The 22338-nt window shown below is 39.8% G+C and overlaps 2 protein-coding genes across 3 annotated transcripts in view; both read left to right on the plus strand.

Moving 5' to 3' along the window:
• Positions 1-1270: 1270 nt before the first annotated feature.
• On the plus strand, positions 1271-16570 carry esyt3 (extended synaptotagmin-like protein 3). The gene is made up of 23 exons (XM_020090032.2): positions 1271-1824; positions 3654-3695; positions 4423-4557; positions 4820-4896; positions 5578-5647; positions 5733-5822; positions 5915-5970; positions 6084-6204; positions 7041-7217; positions 7608-7690; positions 8310-8358; positions 8649-8738; positions 8877-8939; positions 9028-9087; positions 11489-11560; positions 11675-11761; positions 12594-12743; positions 12907-13262; positions 13376-13474; positions 13995-14126; positions 14202-14307; positions 14511-14560; positions 14875-16570. Exons 1-23 carry the CDS (start codon positions 1459-1461, stop codon positions 14912-14914), a joined length of 2571 nt encoding a protein of 856 aa, XP_019945591.2. The 5' UTR covers positions 1271-1458; the 3' UTR covers positions 14915-16570.
• Positions 16571-16696: 126 nt separating this feature from the next.
• dnah7 (dynein, axonemal, heavy chain 7) overlaps positions 16697-22338 on the plus strand; it is a 74015-nt gene continuing 68373 nt past the window's right edge. For both annotated transcript variants that reach the window (XM_069533212.1, XM_020089706.2), the window contains exons 1-11: positions 16697-16896; positions 17983-18079; positions 18228-18402; positions 19001-19076; positions 19591-19771; positions 19880-19952; positions 20111-20236; positions 20376-20495; positions 21208-21391; positions 21537-21716; positions 22002-22274. In XM_069533212.1, the coding sequence (XP_069389313.1) occupies positions 16825-16896; positions 17983-18079; positions 18228-18402; positions 19001-19076; positions 19591-19771; positions 19880-19952; positions 20111-20236; positions 20376-20495; positions 21208-21391; positions 21537-21716; positions 22002-22274 (1557 nt within the window). In that variant the 5' untranslated portion in view covers positions 16697-16824. The remainder of the gene's footprint in view (positions 16897-17982; positions 18080-18227; positions 18403-19000; positions 19077-19590; positions 19772-19879; positions 19953-20110; positions 20237-20375; positions 20496-21207; positions 21392-21536; positions 21717-22001; positions 22275-22338) is intronic.

Genomic DNA, 22338 nt, shown 5'->3' on the forward strand with positions numbered 1-22338 from the left:
ATGATTGTTACAATACGATATTAAAGTTTGGTCTCCTCAGCTTTCTCTGCAAATGTATTTCTGCATGTTGAAAGTACAGTGTCATATATTCATAATTGGTTTGCACAAGTATTTTCACTACCAAATCACATCATGGAGAGAGACAACCAGGATTCCATGGACGTGTTGTCAGCATTGGTCAAATCTCTGGCTCCATCTGCAGGACATACTCCAAGTGTGCATATACAGTCTTCCCTCCTGTTGCCAAGATAAACAGAAGGAAAAGGATAGGTGCAATCTTGCATATGTAAGGAATGCAGTGGAGTTTATGTGGACGTTTAAATGAAATCACAGGAGACAGCGAATCTTGAGTAAAAGCATCTTTTTGAGCACAGTTTCAGTTACACTAGATATTAATATTTCATTCAATTCAATTTTATTTGTGTAGTGCAAAACTACAACAAAGATTATCTATAGGGTACTTTACATAGTAAGGTCGAGATATTGCAATATGATAAAGAGAGCCAACAGTTCCCACAATGACTGTGGACAGAAAGAACTCCCTCATTAAAAGCAAACTCAGTGTTGTCGGCCATCTGCCTCGACCAGTTGGGGTGAGCGTGGAAGAGGAGGGAGATGAGGGATAATGATAATAATAATAATAATAATAACAACATAGTGGCAGTAGAGTACATATAATTTATGTCCAGATTTTTATTTTGATCTGCACCACATTTGGACACACTCATAAAAATCAGTCACGTAACATGTCTGACTTGAATCATGAATCATTCTCTGCCCTTTCTCAGTGAAATGTAAAAATTCTGGACCTGCCCCCTGACCGGGTTCCACAGCCAAGAACAGGTTCTGATATTCACAGATTATCAGTATTAACTATAATCTAATACAACTATATAACTCCTTTCTTAATTTACTATATTTTCACCAGGATGCTGAAGTCGTCCTGTTCTGTCCTGTTTTGTGTTGCAGTGCTGCTCTCTTGTGGCCAATGAAACACAGCAGCATCATCTACTCATTCATTCTTACAGCTCTTATCTCCTGATAATCCCTTATCATGTTTTAATAATCATCCTGATTTGCTTATTTTGTTTGTTTGAGGCTCCAAAAAAATGTCCTATTAAAATCAAAACCTTTTTCTCAATGCAGGTAAAGGCTGTGTGTTTATTCAGGTCCTCAGTAGAGACGTTTATTTGCATTCATTTTTAAGGTGGAATTCCTGTTGCGCAGTCTTCCCACCCATGGGCGCAGGTGTGTCCTACCTGTGTTTTGGAGGTTTGCAAACACGGAAGTTTTCAGAGAGCCACGGATCGTTTTACCTGACACGCACGCACACACCCAGAGAGAGGGTGGGCTGAAATAAGATAAACTCCAGTGTCTCCTGGCAGCGACCGTCTGAAACTTTCTGCTTTAGTTTAAGGGGGCTTCCAGAGCCGAGTCCCCCAGCGGGAGTCCGACCCGATGGCATCTGACGGCGGAAACACTCAGGCGGGCGGCCCGGGCCCGGCGCAGGGAGCGAGGCTTGGGGAGAAGAGTCTATCGATCCACGGGAGCGCAGAGAATCTGAGCCCCTCCTCGGTCAACCGCATCCTCATGGAGGTGCTCATGTACTTCGGCCGAGCCATGTTAGTCTTCTACCCGGTGTACATGACCGGGTACCTGGGCCTTAGCATCAGCTGGGTGCTGCTGTGCATGGTGATGGTGACCTGGTGGAAGAAGAACCGCCAGTGGAAGGACGCGCGCTTCGGAACCGCCATCGAGTTTGTGGAAACCGAGACCCACTTGATCAACAAAGAGCTGCAGAGTGCTCTGCAGATGGCAACATGGGTGAGTGGCCTCCATGCACAGCAACCACCCCCCCCCCAAATAGTTGCTATGTTCGACCAAATTAAACATCATCCGGCCATAAAGTATGTTTTTCAAAATGATCCAAAGCGATGCCCTTCGCCCCTGATCATGTGACCCTGTCCTAACTGGTGTCTACGTTGTGACCGCAAGTCTGAATTTGAAAAATATAATTTGAAAGGTTTGCTTTGCATGATGTACACAGTTCAACCCATAATGACCTGTATGTATTTTTTAAGAGTGTATTTTCCAAGTTGGAATATTTTTGTTAGCAATTTGATAGATGACAGTGTTGAGCTCAGGGGTGGGGGGGGGGTTGATCTTTTTTAGGGTAGAGTAGTGGCCCCCTCAAAAATGTCTATGCACGTCCTTGGTTGGCTCACAATCCATCACAGGCCTGCACTGTTTGTTAAAGCGGGTGAGAACTTCAGCTGCACAGGCAGGAAAATGATTCAACTCCTCCTCTTGTGTTCTCTGGTATCTTTGTGACAGTCAAACTGAGATAATCTTCACGCATCTAAGTTGTTCAAAAACCTCATGTCACACTCAGTTACCTTGACAACTATGAACTGAATTTGCATGACATGCCAGACTTGGGCGGAACCTCCTCATTCTCAGGGATGGGGAAGTGAAAGCCAGCAAATTTGATTACACCACACCCACACAAACACTGACTCACAGGAATCAAGAGGGGAGTAACTCCAGGAAGAGTTCTTCTAATGGCAGAGGAGGAGGATTTTTTAGAAATCAGCTCTGATTATTACCGGTGGGGGTACGTTGTGTACTGCAGCTGGCTCTCTGTGTGTGACATCTCATCACTTCACTAAGATTTGATTCAATTAAATTTGTGTAGTGCCAAATCACAACATACTTAATCTCGAGGCACCTCACATAGTAAAGTTGAGATCATACAAAATTATAAAAACAAACAGCAGTTCCAACCATGTGAAAACCCTTTGGCGACTGCGGAGAGAAAAAAAATCCCTTTGACAGGAAGAAACCTCAAACTGAATCAGACTCAGTGTGGGAGCGCCATCTGCCTCGACTGGTTGGGGTGAGCGGAGAAAAATGGGGGAGAAAGGAGGGCTGTGAGGAAAAAGGGGAGAGAAGAGAGGGAGAGACCAGGAATAGTTGTGTAACTGTCATATTTAAGCCCTGTCCTCATAGTTATACATATATATATATATACTATATATATATGCAGCTTTATATTTGTAGGTCTTGAGGGGGGAAAAATGAACTTTGAATTGTGGCTTAGTTTTCCCTCTCTAGCATTTTAGACAGAACTCACTGATAGTAAAAAAAAAAGGAAAAAAGAATAAGTTCTTTTTTGGCCCATGTATCATCTTCCACCAAGTTTTGTGGACATTTGTTCTGTTGTTGTTTTCCCTTTTTTATACTTTTTATTACTACATTATTTATTATTACATTATTTCAATAGCATGAATTTTATTCTTCACCATCCTGCACCCAACTGTGCCTCAATATCAGTCAAGCTCTGTGAAAGTTGAGTCAAGACTCGCAACCAACTTAGTTTAGTTTAAGTTTAGTTTGATTATTAGTTATTTAGTATATTTCAAATTTACAAAACGGAACAAATGCACATTTCATGGAGGAGCAGGAAGAAGAAAATTTGGCCCCTTACGTATAAATAACAAAACATAAATAGAGAGGCAATTCCTTTTTTTAATTTCCTTTATTTTCACAAATCCAATAACAAATGAATCAATAGCCAACATCATATAAATGTAACTCGACATGTTCATACTGTTTCATTGCATCTTACTTAACTGTCAAATATTGTTTTTCAGGTCCATTTCCCTGATGTTGAGAAAGTTGACTGGGTTAACAAGGTGCAGTATTAAAAAAATAGTTGACTTCTGTTCAAATAAAAAAATTCTCATGGGACGAAGCAAAACACATCTGTCAGATGTCCCTGCTCTGAATTTGTTATGCTCTACCAAGCTGCGTCACCTTATCCTAAAGGTTCAGTGTGTAAGATTTAGGTGAAAGGGATCTATTGGCAGAAATCGAATATATTAAATAATTGTAGTGATGTTTTCACTAGTCTGTTTCATCTAAATTGTACGAATGGTTGTTTTCTTTACCCTCGTAAGGGCCCTTTATATTGCAATACTTTATATTTACCTCGGGAGCGGATCCTTCCTACGGAGGTCGCCATTGTTTTGTACAGTAGTCCAAACTGGACAAACTAAACATATTTTTATTTTTTATGACAACTGAAGGCTACCACAGGTTCTCTTTCATTTTCCGAGGGTGAGGGGTATTCAGGACACTTCACCAATAGATGTCACTGAATTCTACACACCGAACCTTTCCATTTTAGGGAAGTATGACTGATTCTCGGACCCAGATGTTCCTTCATATCTGCTGTACTTGACCTAGGTCTTAAATTTCCATATATTTTGGTGTTAAAAAGTCATACATTTAAATTGTTAAAACCTGCAGAACCTTTGACGGTGCATCTATGTACCTCCTCTTACTAGATCAAGTTAATTTATATTATTTGCTGTTTGATGGGGGTGTTTTCACTTGCTCTGTTTGGTCTCATGTATCCAGGTGTTAGAGCAGGCCTGGCCTTTCTTTGGGATGTACATGGAGAAGCTCCTGAAAAAGAACATCCAGCCGGCTGTCAGGCTCTCCAACCCAGCGCTGAGAATGTTCTCTTTCACTAAAGTCCACTTTGGACACAAAGTGAGTGGACGTTGTCTCCTGTCATTTTAAATCTATGGTCAGTCAAATGAGTGGTTCCCAAACTCGGCGGATGTGCCGCCAATGCAGGGGCATTTTTCAGCTTCTGAAGTGGAGCATGGCTGAGTTTGATAGTAACCAAATATTTTATTGGATGCGTGTTTTGTAAAGAGAGGATGTCCATGTTGTTTACCACTCCTGTATCTCGGAAACTAATGGTGTAGTGTCTCATTAAAGAAGGTTTGAAACGTTTCCACAATTCCAGCCTCTCAGGATCACTGGGATTAAAGCCTACACCCATGAAGTAGATCAGAGGGAGGTGATTCTGGACATGAACATAAGGTCTGTTTGGCACATAAATTTTGTATCACATCAAAGCTGCTTCTGTCTTTTCACGTGCGTAAATTTTTTTGATCCTCCTGTACTGTAAACACCGAACAAGTGTGTGTGTAAAACCTCTTTTACACCAAAATGATCTTGTATATTCAGAGTTGTTTAACATGACTAAAGCCACAAAAAATGGCGATGAAGTTCTTTCACGTTGCCAATTCAAGAGTATGCCCTTCTTATTTATTTTCTCCCCCCAGTGCGACATTTGTTTGACAACAAGAACGCAATGAAAACTTGTTGTGGTTGACGTATAACTTGTTATACATGAGGAAGAATCTCTGTCACCATCAGCATCCTATCTGACAGGGGTGGGGGACATTGGTGGACAGAGCGTGCACCTCTGCAGGCAGTGAGCTACCATCACTTCCTGAGCTGATAGCTAGCAAAACCAATGTAGCAGCTCAGTTTCATTTTTGCTCTTTTAGCCAAGAGCGGGGAGCCGTTTAAGCACTGGTATCTTTTTAAAAGTAGCACCGGTATTTAAAAAAAACCCAAAAGATACCCAATCCTACTGCAGACGCTGTCATTTTCGAGCCAAATTTCCCAACAATAAAGTCTTAAGTTATTAGGCACCTGCTTGTTGTTTTCCCTGGCAGTCTCTTTATTTCTCACTGGCAATGTTTAACTTGGCAGCTATGAGGGCGATGTGGACATCGACACTGTGGTGAAGCCGCCTGTCACAGCTGGACTCAAAGGCCTTAAAGTGAGCATCATCATTTCTCGGTTCTCTGCACAAGCCAAACCCTCAGCATGCTGTGTGTGTTCATGTCTGCTGTGAATCTTTCCAGCTCAAGGGTATGCTGAGGGTCATTCTGGAGCCTCTCATTGGTGAGGTACCATTGGTGGGAGGAGTCACCTTCTTTTTCATTCGCCGCCCGGTGAGTGTTGAAAGATGTTTTCATTAATTTACTGTGAAACGTGGAGCTATGTGCATTATTCATGTTTGTTACTCTTCAATCCTATTTTTCAGACCCTACAAATCAACTGGACTGGTATGACCAACCTCTTGGACAGTCCCGCCTTCAGGTTAGTTTCCACAGTAACGCCCCCAGATGTAAACAGTTTGTAAGGTCGTTTCAGCATTTTACAGTTTTGTTACCTTTTTGTAAAGCTCTCTCGTTCCATCTGCCACCTCCCAGTTCATTGTCTGAGGAGACCATCTTGGACATCATTGCCTCGCTCATGGTGCTACCAAATCGCATGTGTATTCCTCTCATAGACCAGGTCAAAGTGGACCAGATGAGGTTCCCACTACCTCGAGTATGTAAGACATTCTTTACATTTCATGAAAGAACATTCACTACAGCACTCTAAAATATCAATATCAGTACTTATTTTCAGATAAAAATCCTCAACCACTATAAAACTTTGCAACATTTGATTTTTTTGTATATAAGTCCGATGCTGCCTTTTCTGTTTTTTTACTATCTTTGTATGGTCTTTGAGTTTGAGAGCTGGACAGATTTAATAATGTTTTCACTCCCTGTCCTGTCCTCGTCGTCGATGTGTTATCTTTATTTCTTTGAGAGTCTCTCGTACAGGTAGTTATTTTAACTGGGTTCATTGCCCGCCATGTCCTAAACTATGACACCTTTATGGAGCAGGAGTCCAGTAGATCGCTGGTCAAGACTGTGCAGTAAAATCAAGGATTTATACTTAATGGGATCACTGTTGCTAGCAACTATAAAAACAAAATTAATGTTCCCCCTGTATTTTATGAGAACAGCAAAAGCAACCAAAACTTAGGCGGGGCAGTTTTATTCGTCATCACTACAAATGTCATTCTATTGGTTGGGGGATTTTGACAGATTTACACAAAAAATGTAAGTGCAGAAGAGAAATCTGACAGCAGATGTTTCACATGCACACAAAAGCAGTGTGAATGCAAGAAGAGGTAAAGGTGGAGCACAGGGAATCCAAGCACAAATGTGCATTTTGAGTGCAAGTGCAAGGATTTGTGTGAAACCATTACAAAATATGAGAATGACATCAATAATTCTTGTTTTTCTACCTTTATTTAACAGTGTGGTCTTTCTGTTTAAAGCAAATCATTTCTTTTAATACAATGCTCTGACTCATCCTGCTTCCCCCCTCAGGGCGTGGTGAGGGTCCAATTGCTGGAGGCCAGAAACCTGGTTCCGAAGGACACGTACATGATTGGTTTAATTAAAGGCAAATCCGACCCCTACGCCAAGCTCAGAGTCGGCAACAGACAATTCAAAAGCAAGACTATCAAAGAGAATTTGAACCCAACATGGAACGAAGTGTTTGAGGTGAGGTGACAATAACATGCTGCAGCCATCACATGAAAATACATTTTTTAGAATAATGTTGACTCCTTTTTTTGCTTTGGTTCCAATAATTGGGTTTCCGCTTTGTTTAAACGATGTGATTTTAATTGTTTTGTAAACCCTTTGCAAAATGATCAAGATAGTTTTTCATATCCTCAAATCCTGCATTTATTGTGATATAGTTACTTAGAATTCCACTGTTCAATGACTTACTAGTCAAAGTTAAAGATAATTGCTACTCTTTGTTTGAAAGCCGAAGTTGTCCCCTTAGTTTTCTTTAAATTTTCCAATTAAAAGTGCTGAACCCTTTTACATCGACGGTCCCCTCTGAAAGACTCTCAGTAAAAATCTGCCTCTTCTGTATCTGTGCAGTTTGTTGTCCATGAGGCCCCGGGGCAGGAGCTGGAGTTGGAGCTGTTTGATGAGGACACAGACAAAGATGATTACCTCGGAGGGTAAGATACTGTCTATCAGCACAAAGTAGGATCAGTGTTCATTTGAATCACAAGTATTGACACTGTTTCATCACTCTTTGTTGAGCATATTTGATCCTTATGCTGCTGCCATACACATCCCACCATTACACTTAATTTCAAAACCTTTGGTAAAAAGGATGCATTTTAATGTCAAATCTGTTTAAATACCATTATTGGTTCGATTACTTTGTAATATTTTTTTCATTAAAGGTACAGTGTGTAGAATTTAGTGATATCTAGTGGTGATATTGCATGTGGCAGCTGAATACCCCTCACCTCACTCTCCCCTTCCAAACATGACAGAAAACCTGTGGAAGCCTTCAGTTGTCATAAAAACTCAAAAGGTGTTACGTTTTTCCGGTCTGGACTAATGTAAAAAAACATGGCAGCCTCCATAGAGCAGACCTCCTCGATGTAAATATAAAGTATTTAAATACAAAGGGCCCCTTCTAAGGTATAGAAAACAGCAATTAATACAATTTTGATGAAACACAATAGTGAAAAGTGCACCTGAGTGCTGATCTATGATAAGGCACAATAGTGCTGTAATGTGTTTGTTCAAATCATGTGATATAATGTTTTGTCCTTTCTGCATCAGGTACAACCTTGATTTTGGAGAAGTGAAGAAGGAGAAGGAAATGAATCAGGTGAGCTTAATGTAATATTGTGGTTACACCTAATACAGTTGTCTAATATGTACAGTTTCCCTCTACTGTATAGGAAATAAAGTGGTATTCATAAAATGATTGGCAGCCCCACAGGATATCACTGTTTCCTACTGTTTTTATCAAAATATCCTTAGATTTTTGCATGAATAAAATTACCTGTATGGGAAAATCTCAGAGGTATAAAAGTGTTTGTGACAATTTTCACCAGTTTGCTTTTAGATAAAGTCACCTCAATGTCACTTTGTTGAATGTATCTCTCACTGTTGCAGTGGTTTCCTCTGGAGGGCGTCGAGCATGGAGAAGTTCATCTCAAGCTCCAGTGGCTGGCGCTCAGCACTGACACCAGCCTGCTGAGTGAGGTACTGTAGTCCCAGTTTTGCTTGAATCTAAGTGTTAACACTTTTAACTCAACTTGACAGTCTCCTGCCTGCCTGTGTGTAACAGTTACCAGCAGTTGTTTGTGTAAATATTACTCTTGTGCTTTCACTCTCTCTCAGTCTAAAGATGGCCTTGCTTGTGCTATGCTCACAGTGTATCTAGACAACGCCTCAAACCTGCCTGTAAGTGACTTCTTCTAACTGAGAACAGATGATACAACATGGATGAACCAATGTGGTGATCGCGGTGTGTTTTTGTGTTTGTCCACAGAAAGACCACAGTGAGTTCACCGAGAATCAGAAACATGGGAAGCACGCGAAGGAAGCTCGGGTAAGACAAGACCTGTTCAAGCTTAGATTCAGCTTTCTTACCTAAAGGCTGTCTTCTGATAATCATTTTATCTGCCTCCTCAATCTCGTATTTGTTAGTAGCTTTAGCTTGAACCTAGGGGCCCCAGACACTTTAAGGCCCCCCACCTTCAGTCCTCATTGTTGAGAATAGAATAAACAGAAATTAGGTTTTTCTCTTCTGTCCTCTGCTAGAAAAACATAAATATACATTCATACACTAAGAGTTCAGGTAACTGGCCTGTACTTGATCGGTAATACAGTTTGAGGAGGCTTAATCCAGGGATCTTTGGTATGCACAGGCCCAACCCCTCTCCCAACACAACCTGTTCATGCAAAGGTTTAATTGCTGGACATTCACCTTAGTGTGAGGGAGACTTCACTAGTGTTTTCTCTGATATTTAACAAACTATCTTTGGATAAGGTGTTAAATAGCAGGCTGCATATGGCCTAATACATTTTAGGTTTTCAAAGGTAGCTTGTCTTTCACTTTACTGCCTTACATCTGATAGTTCTTTTATATCGCGATGTAAGACAAAAGCCTTAGTGAAGTCAGATACTTTCTGATGGTGCTCCAGTTGTATTTGTCCTGGCTCAGAGCTGGTATTTCCTGTTTGTCTGGTGCACGTCTGTCAGTCTCAGTGGGTGTGTTACTGCCAGCTGGTGTTCATGTGGCTGGATTTCCTCTCTCACCTGAGGGTAGAATAGACATTTTCTTTTATTTATTGATTTATTTTTTTTGGGGGGGCGTTGTATAACCGTCAAAATCAATGCACTCTACATTACTCCATCCCCTTATTCATATTCGACCCGAAACAAGGTCATTTACACCATGATATCTTCCTACGAGGTGAATTGACGGACCCTAAAGCCGCTAGCTTATCCACTTCCGGTGGACTTTTAGGCTTAAAACACGGTGTAAATGACCTTGTTTCAAGTCGAGTACGAATGTGCTTGGATGACACCACAAGCAGTATGAAGGCATGTTATGTTTTTTTCTGTTGTTTTATTGTGTCTGAAGAAGGGGTCACTTTGGCTGAGACTCCTAAAATGTTGTGTGGACTCAAACACTTCACCCAGCCCTCCATCGGCATAGTGGTGAATGGATGAGTGAATTTTCATTTTTCAGTGAATTATCCCGATAACATCTCAGAGCTCATAACTTGTCCTAGAAAAAGAAGCCTTCGAACGCCCCCTTCTGGCCGTTGTGTGAAAATACATTCTCAAAGTGAAAGATAGTGAGACAGAAAAGACTGAATTCCCCATGTTTAGGTTTCGTTATCCTGGAATGTTAAAGTGAAGGTCAGACATACCCGTGGTACCAGTAGCAGATACTTCAGACATAATGAAGGGTTTCTTGTTGCCAGTCCAAACATCTGTTTCTCGTGTCCCAGATGGTGAGCTGTGTCTGCGGTATTTTGGGGAGTGGAATGTAGAACCTACCCAGCCTGACAAACATCACACTGCACCAACAGCAGCTTGTTGAGTCAACAACACAACACAAGTCAACAATGTTGACGGTGGACTTGTGTATGAGTAAAAATAGCATTTTAATGGCTGGATTGTGTCGTACAAGGAAACAAGCACTGACAGCAGCTGATATATGATCACACACACGTTAAACTTTAAATTATTTAGATTAATTGTGCAAATTAATCATTTCAAATTTTCGGATTATTTCTGAAACCTTTTTGGGATTATTTTCATTATTGAGTCTATAAAAGGACACTGAATGCCAATAGTTTTGAGACCTAATGTGGAAGTCTACATAATGGGCAGACATGGGCAGAGGTGGAGTGGGTTGTCCACTAACTACAAGGTCGGTGGTTCGATCCCCAACTCATCCAATCCACATGTCAGATACTGAATGCCAAATTGCCCTGTCGGCTGTGCCAACAGTGCGTGGATATTGTGCAATAGAAGACACAGAGCATATAGTAGCACTGTATGAATGTGTGTGTTAATGGGTGACTTATAGTGTAAAGAGCTTTAAGTTGTCATCAAGACTTGAAAAGCATATAAAGACAGCCCATTTACATTTGTAATCAGTTGTATGTTGGGTAGAGAATCATTTTAATGAATCTGTTGGATTTCTTTGAGTGGATGTAAGGACAGCAGGACAATATGCTGCAACGAAAGCATTCAGGAGTTAACATCTCAAAATGTTACTCACATTCTTACTTGAATTAAAGGGGACTGTTGGGTCTCGGTGGAGGTTTGCACTGTACTGAGTGCTACACTATGTTCTCCCATCAGATGGGAGGTGTCTGCTAACTGAGACAAACATCTTAACAGTGTTGTTTTTTTGATATTAAAACTGAATGAATTATAGAATCAATAATCAATGAATCACTGCCTTGGTTTCTGGTTTGCTTTGTTTTCAGCTGACCAGGAGAGCTCCCGATCCCAACTCCTTTGTGCAATTTTCCATTGATGAGGAAGTTCAGAAAAGCAAGGTACTGATCTCATAATTTTACTTCAGAACTGTGGTTTAGAACTGTCTCACAGCGCAGTAGTTGTTGGTTTCCTTGCAACAAAAACAACTCATTATTGTCTCTTTGTTTCCACAGGTTGTGTTTGCATCCAAAGACCCAGTGTGGGAGGAGGGCTTCACCTTCTTTGTGCATAATGTGAAAACACAGCAGCTGTCTTTGCAGGTTTGTAAAATAAGGCTGTATTAAATAACTCAGCTCTACCTGAAAAGATTGAACTCACACCTCATGTGTTATTACACAGTAATCATCACTGTAGAATATAAATATAGTTGAAGAGAATTGGCAGGAATGTTACTATATGCACTGTATGCATCTGAACAGTGGTCGGACCCTGTATGAATCAATATCCAGTTGTGATTTGAAAATGGACAAAAGACAGCTACACTACACACAATTGCAAATCCATAAACCTACTATAGGATAAAACATGCGATGGAGTGCTGGGAACATATTGGAGAAAAAATTGCGAGAATAAAGTCATAATTGAGAAAAAGTCATAATATTACAAGTATAAGTCTTAACTTTATAATGTAATGAGAAAATGTCATAATATTATGAAAAAGGTCAATTTCATGAGATAACATTGAGAACAAGTCATGTCATGTCTCAAGTCTTAATTTTTGTCTGGATCCAAAATCTTGAACCAATATATTTTTTTAGAGCAACTATGAAACCCCTTTGAATAGAACACAGATGTAACCAATGATATAGTATCGCCAACCTCTACCTCCTATTTCTTCATTCAAATAAGAGGCAACCAATCTTTATCTCAATCTTTTATTTGTCAGTAAATGTTCCTCCTTTAACGCAGGCGACAGGCTGAACGTCTGATGCACCCCCCTCTAAAATGGCTCTAATAAGTGGCTCTAATACTCTGTCGTAAAAACTAGACCTCTGTCAGTCAGTCAGTCAGATATCCTCAGGAGGTAATGATACAAACTTTATTTGATTCACTGTGTAAATATTCTTCTATCTCTGTGTTTTTGCAATTCAGGTGAAAGAGCCTGAGAATAAGACTCCGCTTGGCGTTCTGAACTTGCCCCTGAGTCGCCTCCTCAACACCTCCAACATGAGTCTGGACCAGCGCTTCATGCTGGAGCGCTCTGGAGCAAACAGCCAGATTAAACTGAAGGCCACTCTCAGGGTGAGTACATACAGGAACTGACACACATCACAACTTTACCACAAAGATGTATCTCATATACTCTTTGTTTTTAGGTACATTTTCATTTAGCTGTTATCTTTTATTTAATTATAATAACAATTTATGTTCATATTTTAAACTCATTTCCTCAATCTCACAATAGATTCTTACGGAGGAAAAGCCTCCACCCAAGATTATCCTCAGTCCTCCCCCACAAGTCAATCAACAAAATGCAAAGGCCAGTCAAGGGGGTGAGGGGTCTGCCTCCTCTCCTCCGGTGGTTTCCAACAACAATAATCCTGCCGCCAAATCTTCATCTCCCAATCAAGCAGCTGATTCTCAGGTGATCCCTGATGAAGATTATTTGGCTCACCGCCGCAACTCCTTCCTGGCCAACGAAGCACTGCGGTCAACACCCACCACGTCAAACATGCGCCGGTACGACTCCCACAGTCTGCTGTCAGAGAACTCGATCTCCTCGTCGCGTTTTGACATCTCAGATGGGGCCTCGTATCCAGAGTGAGTTTAGTGTTTACTTCTGCATGTTCCGATATGTTTTTCATACGTGCTGACTTCTCGCCTTTCCACATGCAATAAAATGTATTTAATTTTTTCTTTTTTTTTTTAAACAGTGCGCTTAGGAATCATCAGGGTTCATTTGGGGAGATCCACCTGACTGTGCGCTACGCCTCCCTGAGGAAGAAACTCATCATCCTGGTTAATGCTTGCAGGTACACCAGAAAAATCCAGCCAGGATCACATTTTATAAATGTACTAATGCAGAGCCTATTTTAAACCTGCCTGTTTACAGTGACTTGTGGTAATGCTCAGAAGCTACTTCAGAATTATTCTATGCAATTCTCCAAATAGTGTCACTTTTTATTGTTTGTGTGCTGGAGGTTGTGTGCAGAGCTTTTTATAAACAGAGAAGTTAGAAATCTTTGTGTTCATTCTGCCTGGTTTATCTGCAATTAAGATTTTATAGTGAATGTTTTTCACGAAATTAAACTGAATTAAAAAAATCATTTTTCACATCTGTTGTTCAAATGTGTGAATAATTAACTTAACTGCAGTAATCATGTCATACATTAATAGGAAAAGATGACCTTTGATGAAATGTTCATAGAGTAGTTAAGCCCATAACTTATTTTTCGAAATTGTTTATGCTGAGAAATAAAATGTATTTGTCTGAGCTGCTGAAAACTATTAAGGCAGCTATGGTAACTCATTGTGTGTCTCTGTTGCCTCCAGGAACCTGTTCCCCTGCAGTGACAATGGCACAGACTCGTATGTCCGCCTGTATTTGCTCCCTGACCAAACCTGGAGACACCGCAAGAGGACACATGTCAAGAGGAGGACGGTCAATCCTGTCTTCAATGATAAGTAAGCTTATTTTCAGATCGCCAGTCTCACATACATACTGAGGTGAAGACTAAACCTGACTCTTCCTCTACGCAGGTTTGAATTTGACGTGCCACTTCAGGCGGCCCAAATGCGGAAGTTGGACGTGTCTGTAAAAAACAACAAAATGTTCCACACACGGCAGAGAAAGGACATCGGCATGGTAGTTAATGCTACTTGTTTTCATAGAAGAATTTCAAAGTTAAGGGCATTTAAAATAGTATTGTCAGTGTCACTGATGAGACAGATGCACAGCCTCTAAATCTCCCACTTCATTATGTTTCATTATGTCACAGTGCCCTGACTGGTTGTCACACTTTTGCTAGTCTGGATATTTGACTGATTTTCAATTTCTTATTTCCACAGGTGATGATAGATCTTTCCCAAATAGACCTGATCAAAGGCACTACAGAATGGTAAAGTCCCCTGATTTCTACGTCGACATGATTTGGATGAAACAGTAGCTGCAAATAATTCAGTTTTCTTCTGAATAAGAAAGATGGTATCAGAAAAGCTCAAGTACTCCATAACAATATGGAGTAGTACTTCCCTCCTAAACTCAACGCTGAGGGGGCTGCAGCTGCTCCTACTGGCAAATTGCTGTTACTGCAAGGCACAAAAAGTTGTCAAAATAAATCTATTAAAAAATGGTCAATAGGTAAAGAAATGTATGTGTTCATGTATAACTGAATGAATTGTATGAATAGTTCACATCTCTCTCCTCCCACAGGTACGAGCTGTCCCTGCCTGGGCTGAAGAGACCCAGCTAAAGGGTGGAACTACAACACTTCTCTTTGCAGCTTCTGCCTCTACAAGGCAAAATGCAGACCTATCAGATTATTCCTCTGTCTTCCTTATCACCGATCAGATGAAGGTTCTCCAAATGCAGCACTCCCACCCATCTTAGATAATGGATGTGTATAATCACGGAAACATACAGTGTGTAGTAATATTCCAAACTCCAAACCTACTTTTACTGGGAAATAAACAGTTTCAGTTCTTCTTAGATAATATTAGCTCAAGCTTTTGTGTTAATGTATTTGAATTCATTAAGAATTTTTTTTACCAAGCATTGGTTTTTCATAGAATGCTAAAAGACATAATAGACCTTGACAGGAAGTAGTAAATTAACACAGGCGTTACCAATTACATTAATATAGCATGTGTTCTTTTTAGGGTTACAGAAACGTATTTATTTGTTACACCTGTGGTTACCATAGACTATATAAAGATCCTCTCCAAAAGTGAAGCTGTCTCGATCGCCACCTGGTGGTTGGATGCAGGATACGTCATAAGTCCTGCCTCCTCTATGTGAGTGGATGGGATGTGGGCCAAAGTACAAAGTACACGTTAAATACTGATGTATGTTTAAGTAGGCTGCTATTTTTTCCTGTAAGTTTGTTTTTGTGGTGTCTGTGGTGTTAATCTGCTGTTTAATGTCAAAATGGCTGCTGTGAAAAAGGTTGATTCATCAGAAAATATTTTTACTCTCCCAATAAACAAGGTGATGTCTTTATTTAAAACGAGTGTTTGTTGATGCAGTCCACGACAGTCAACAAACATTAAGTTACACGCTTTAATACAAAGTGACAACACAATAAATATTTCCATTTTAACCCGGAAAAGAAAATAGTCTTTTCAAGACTAGCAGCTTTTTCTGATCACCTTAATGGGAATAAGGTCATATTTGACATAAATGTGAAACATGACATTTTATTGGTTAGATTTCCGTGGCATTTTGTGAGATCAACTTGTACAGCAGTCAAATCAATCAATCAAACTATGCTCTGTTACATATAAAATGAAATATTCTTTTAGATAGTCAATGCAATAATCCAAAAATGTTTTATTAAGGGGGAGGGGTCGTTCGTCAGACATGTGAGTGCAATACAACCCTACAAGACTGCTGCATCCATTGCAGCTTTTAAACGCAGATTGAACTTTTTTATTATTATTATTTTATTTTACTCCAACTTATTACACACATTTATCCTTTTGTGTTTATTTTAAATCTTTAATGTCCAACTTTTCCCCCCTCCTTTCTTAATCCCTTAATAATTGTTTAGTGTTTTCTAAATTTAAATTAGATTTCTTTTAATCCTATCTCTGTCTTGTTTTGAATGTCCCTGTACAGCACCCTGTGTATGAAATATAAATAACACTGTCTTGCCTTGACACTGATTGAAATTGATTGCACTTGTTTTTTAAGTTGACATTTTTATGGCAAACAAATATATTTAAGCAAAAGAATGTTGTATTTTTTCTGTTTGAATGTGAGTCTGTTGTGTTGTCTCGTATAGCATTTCAAAGTGTGGTAGAAAACAGGCTTTATTTTATTGAGTTTGGGATTTTTCCACATTGTAACGCCAACAAACTCAACAACAGTCGAACAACAGTGTAATAAACCATTGATGACATGAACAATATGCATCAGAGCATTTCTTATGAATAAACCAACAAACTGAGATGACACAATTTCTAAGCAGGTCATTGTTTTAGAGGTGATGACGTTCCTCTGTAGCTGTGCGCGCTCCCGCGAGGCGCATGCACTTCTCGGCGGGCGGACAGAACTCGGCGCGACACCTGTTCGCCACTGCTTCCTTGGCAACCGCCCTAGCAACGGCCTCTTGTGTTCGTTAGAGAGCTAATGCTAACTTCAGATAACTGAGCTCAAGTCGACATGAGTTCAGCCAAGAAGAGGAAAAACAACGGTGCTGATGGTGGAGCAGTGTCTCCACAGAAGTCACCACAGGTACGTTTTTATAAACACTGACCGAAGTTTCAAAATATAAACTTTTAACTGACTGTCAAAAACCTGCTTTCAACCCGACTGACCGTGACACTGAGTCAGCGTTTCCTGTTATAGTCAAAATGTCGAGGTGGATCATGAATAACAGGGACATGAACAGACATGTTTAGGGGCCATTAGTTTGGACAGTGTCACGTGATTTTTCCATTTTTAAAATCTTTTATGACCGGATGATAAAAGGATTTAATTTGGTTATACCTAAGGAACTATGGGGCTACTCATATGTATGCAGGCACAATAATAAATACAGTTCATTTGGGCATTTTAGACAAGTAATAAACAAATAGTAACAGTTTAGATACACATTTTATGTCCAAAAGGATTAGGACTGAAGTGTGAACTTATCAAGTCCTACTCCTCGATATTTTTTCTTCAAAATTTTAAATATACTCCTGCAAGCTTTCCACTTTGGCTACCATACGCCACTCAAACCGAGTCAGTCAAACCAAGCTACAAATATAGTAACAAGTACAGCATTAGAAGCAAAAAGAAAAACCAAGTACACATGAAAGTCAAAAGACGTATTTCAGCTGAAGGACAACCTACACGTCCTGTTCCATTATCTTTCCATTCCGGATGTTATACTTAAACATTCGTGTTCACTTATTCAATGTCAAACGAGTTTTCAGTTCCTTTTTACAATTATTCCATAAATTAACACAACTTTTTTTTCTTCTCCAGAGGAGCAGTTCAGTCTAAGATGGCAAACGGGCAGTTTTGCATGCAACTTAAGCCCTATGCTGTGCACGTCCATGATAAGATCAGATCAGATAAGATAATCCTTTGTTAGTCCTGCAACAGGGAAATTTGCGGTCTTACAGGAGCAAAGAGGAAACTCAAAAATGAAATAGACATCAGTAAAAGTAATAATATATAATAATATAATATATATAATATAAACGCAAGGGAAAATAAAATATATATGAAAGAAATTGTAAACAAAATATACTGTATATACCATGTGAGCAGAATATATACAGTCAAACGGATTGCACATGAGCCATTGAAGTGAATAAGTCCCTTTTGCAGGTCCACAGGAAGCAGCCGTGGATGGAAAACAAACCTTCATTTACATTGTTTCCTCCACTTGTGCCAAAACCTCAAGGAAGTGAAGAAGCCGTGACAAGTGAGTCACATTCTGAGTTGGTAGCATTTTTATAAAACACTTGCTGTTGTGACAACCTAAACTTCAGAATGATGATTATTTATTCCATGATACTGCTGCTTGTGAGTATTATGGAAGTTGTGTTTAAACTGTTATATCTGTACTGTAGATGTGCAGAGTGAAGTGACAGACATAAGGCCGATTAAAAGTTATGGCAGAGGCCCGAACCTGTTCCTGAACAAAGAGCCAGTGCATCCTGCCATCTCCAAACACCACCTCAGTAGAAGCACAATACTCAGCGAGAAGCAGAAGAATATTCGCAGATTTGTTGTTAATTTCGCATGGTAAGTTAAACCTTTATTGACTTTCTAGCCTTTTTAACTGCCTGTGATGACATTTCCCTATGTATTCATCCATATTCACATCACAGGACATGACAAGTGTCTAATTAAGTGTCAAATTTCACACACTCATAAATATATGTTCCATAAATGTGCCAGATTTTTTAAATCAAGATCCAAACAGTATTACCTGTGAAAATGTTGCTGAAAATAATGCTCCTTCTCGCAACGTTAGAGAAAGTGAAAAAATCCTAGATCCGCCCACTGATGCAGAACTAAGCAAAGATTTTATGGGCTCTTCCCTGACCCATACTGTTTCCTTCCAACAAGTTTCATTGAAATACATTCAGTTGTTTTTTCGTAATCTTACTTACAAACAAACAAACAGAGGTGAAAACGTCCAAAACCTCCTTGGCAGAGATAACTTACCAACTGTACACTTAAATTAATTGAGATGGTGAATTTAGTTTTTATTGATAAAGTGTTTTGTTCTGCAAACCGTAGCCAATACAAACATTTACTGCTTAGGATAGAAAATTCTGTGTTTATCAGTAAGGAGACAGTTATTGAAACACCTGCTTTACCATCTTTCTCTCCTCAGTCGGCAGCAGCAGGAGGAGGTGGAGGATGGTGACGCTCCACCATGTGGCTCTTCCAAACCTAAACAAAATGACATGGTGAAATGTGGCACACACTTAATGAAATATTTGTACAAGATCAAATGTCCTCTTCTGTTGTGTACATAATGAAAGCTTTGTGCTCACCATTCTTTGTGTTTGTATTTCTTTTCAAGACACTTGATATGGTTTTCTGTTTTGTTGGTCTCAGTAGTTGCAGTTGCTATGCTTAATACAATGTGTTTCTTTGTTCTTCACTTAAGAAGGAGCTGAATATAAATAAGGCTAAACACTGTTTTTAAGAGCATATTTATTTGCACTGGGTACAGCTGGCACATAAATCAGGGAGGGAACACTCAGGTACACAAGATGGACAATTAAGATTGCATCAGCCAATGCAAAATGGGTATTATGATTATTATACACTTTTTATCATATCCACCACAAGATTAACTCAATTGAGTCTAGGTTATAAATATCTTTTCATCAGCAGTAATCAGCACTGTCACCAAAAAACATTTTTTTCAAATCAGCACTGTTGCTGAAAATGGATGACAATATTTTTTCCTGTCAGAAATTTGATTACTACATTCAGCATGGGATAGACCTGAAGCATGTGTCTCCTCTGGAGGACTTTTGGCTGGAGAATATTCTGGAAAAGATCCCCTGTCACCTGAAGATCCAGATCCAGTCCCAGAAAGAGCTGGTGAATGAGATCAAGGAGGACTACTTATTTAATGTCAAGAAGGCAATAGGTATTTACCCAACTCACTCAGAAATCTTTGGTGCCTGGATTATTTGCAATTCATAAGAATGTTGCAAGATATCAATGGTTGAAATATACTTTTCTTTTGCGACTGCAGTGAAATATACATTCAGAGATCCAAGAGAAAGTTGTGAGGGCAAAGTAAAGGATCTGTCCCCTCAAAGACTTGAGTAAGTATACAGTGCATCTTCCTAAGCATGCTGTGTAGCCTAACTTTCAATACCAGGTGATACAGGCACCCCTTGTTTGGAAGCCTGTAGAATGACGGATCATATGATGCATTTTACTAAAGTTAAAAAAAGCCTTTCTCCAATGTTATCATTAACAGATTGGAAGTGTTCCCCAAACCATGGAACAAAGCTTTTTTCCATGCACGAAAGAAGATGAGAGATCAGCTTCACACCATCAACCCCCTTATGCTGCAAGTGCAGGACCTTTGGCATAAGTCATACAAGTAAATTGACTCTGATGCGATGCAGTGTATTAATATAGAGGAAAAGTAATTTTACATTTTGGTTTTTAGTAGTCTGAAATGACTGAAACATTGCCATCATTTTAAAATCATCTTGCCCTCTTGGATGACCTACTTGCAGAAATGTCCGTCTGATAGACATAGAGGAGTTCCGCAGGAGAGAAGAGTCCATGGAGCTCTCTGTGTTTCACCAAATCGTCACCAGACATGTTGATAATGCCAGAGGAATCCTCCTCAGAAAGTGAGTCCACATTCTCATTTAACACACAGATATCCATTCCCCTCCATAATTAAAATTGAAATTGATTGTCTTTAAAATGTTTTATGTAGAAATATAAAGTTCTGACGATAGCACAGGAGTAGTTTAAATGCAAAGAAACAATTTCATCTATCAGAGCAAACACAATTTGACACCATTGCTAGCCAAGGTAAATTTACATCATGCGCTCTTCCGCAGCTTCCAGATGTTATTTTGTGAATCTTATAAATGAGTGCATATCAGTTCCCTGCTTATCAGTTCACCAGAAAGTTAGACCTGAGGTTGTATATCCTAGCAGTGATAAGAAAGTCTACCTAAACTAATCAAATGTTATACTATCTTGTGTACAGACCTCCATTAAATACAAAATAACTCAAAGTAAGGTGGTGCAGATATGTATCAATTTATTTAATGACATATGTCCAGCAGGAGGAGGCACAAAGATGCATTAACATGCAGTATGTGATTAGCATTGCTACATTATAAGTTGTTAACCCTAACCCCTGCAGCAATAACATTGCCCCTCTGAACAACCATAGAACTTTTAAGTTTTAGAAGTAAGGTTTTTTCAACTTTATTGTGGTTATTTTGTTTGTATTATATGACTGTGTGACATGTAGTTGTGCTGGTATTGAGTATTACTAACTCATTGCTTGCATATAATAAAAGTGATTTTTGCTGTTTTCTGTACAAGGTGGATTCCTGAGGTGCAAAACATTTACCAGCAGGGATCCAGAGTTAAACTTGTGCCTACCTCTGACAAAACATCCAAGCTGTTGTCTTTCTTCAACTGTGCAGCTACGCTGATGACCTCCCAGCTGCAGAGCCTTGCATTAGACTCAATGAGGAATTATACAAACCTGATTTCCCCAGACAAGGTAGAGGAAAGCATAAAAATGTCAGGCTGGGAAAAAAACTGATTTCATTAAATTCGAGATTTTGACCTCCATGAATACTTGGACAACTTTTAATTTGATTTCTTTCTTTTTTCTTGTTTTGTGTTTTTTCTCTCCTCCATCACAGCTGTCTGAGCGAGCCAGTGAACACCCAGGCTTTGTGCTGCATCTGATCCTGGAGGACAGGAAGATCAACTTTGAGCCTGACTTTAAACTGTTTGAGGAGGCTCTCATTAACCAGTATGAGTACATGCTCAGGTCTATCAGCATGGTGCCTCGTGTGGAAACGAAACTGTACCCTGAGTGGGTGAGAAGATATGCTTGTCTGTGAAAAAGTCACATTGAGTTATGTTACGTTGTACACTGTTTACATTTCAACTTGTTTCTTTCATCACATGAGTCAAATGTTTCTCCACCCAAAACACAAACAGCAATACTTTATGTAGGTGTTTTAAGTGTTTTATGCATTCAGCATATTCACCTACAGAATCTGTTTTGTAGAGATTATGTATGCTCTAAATTTACTACTACTACTACTACTACTACTACTAAACACTGCCTGGATGTAAGCCATACTTTCATGTCTTTTCAGCCAGGCTCCCAGTTAGGCAGCATCCTGAAGCCCATCATCCTGCCAGAGATCCTTGAGGCCCAGCAGGAGGAGGTGCGCCGGGTGTTCTGGGCTGAGTGTGTCAGGCCCAAGGAGTATGTCCACGAGTATGATAAATATGCCCGACTGGTATCCAAGCAGGCAGATGAAGATGTGGAGCACTTCCTTTCTGAGCAGCACTCCTTCCAGGAATTCATGACAGAGGTGGAACACTACCAGCAGCTGGCTGACCAGATCCAGTTCACGTTTTGCAAGGTACCTGATCAGCAAGGGGGGAACTCGACAATGACAATTCAGTTAGCCAAAAGTTAATCATATT

The sequence above is a fragment of the Paralichthys olivaceus genome, chromosome 10, assembly GCF_024713975.1.
Source record: "Paralichthys olivaceus isolate ysfri-2021 chromosome 10, ASM2471397v2, whole genome shotgun sequence".
Classification (NCBI taxonomy): Eukaryota; Metazoa; Chordata; class Actinopteri; order Pleuronectiformes; family Paralichthyidae; genus Paralichthys; species Paralichthys olivaceus.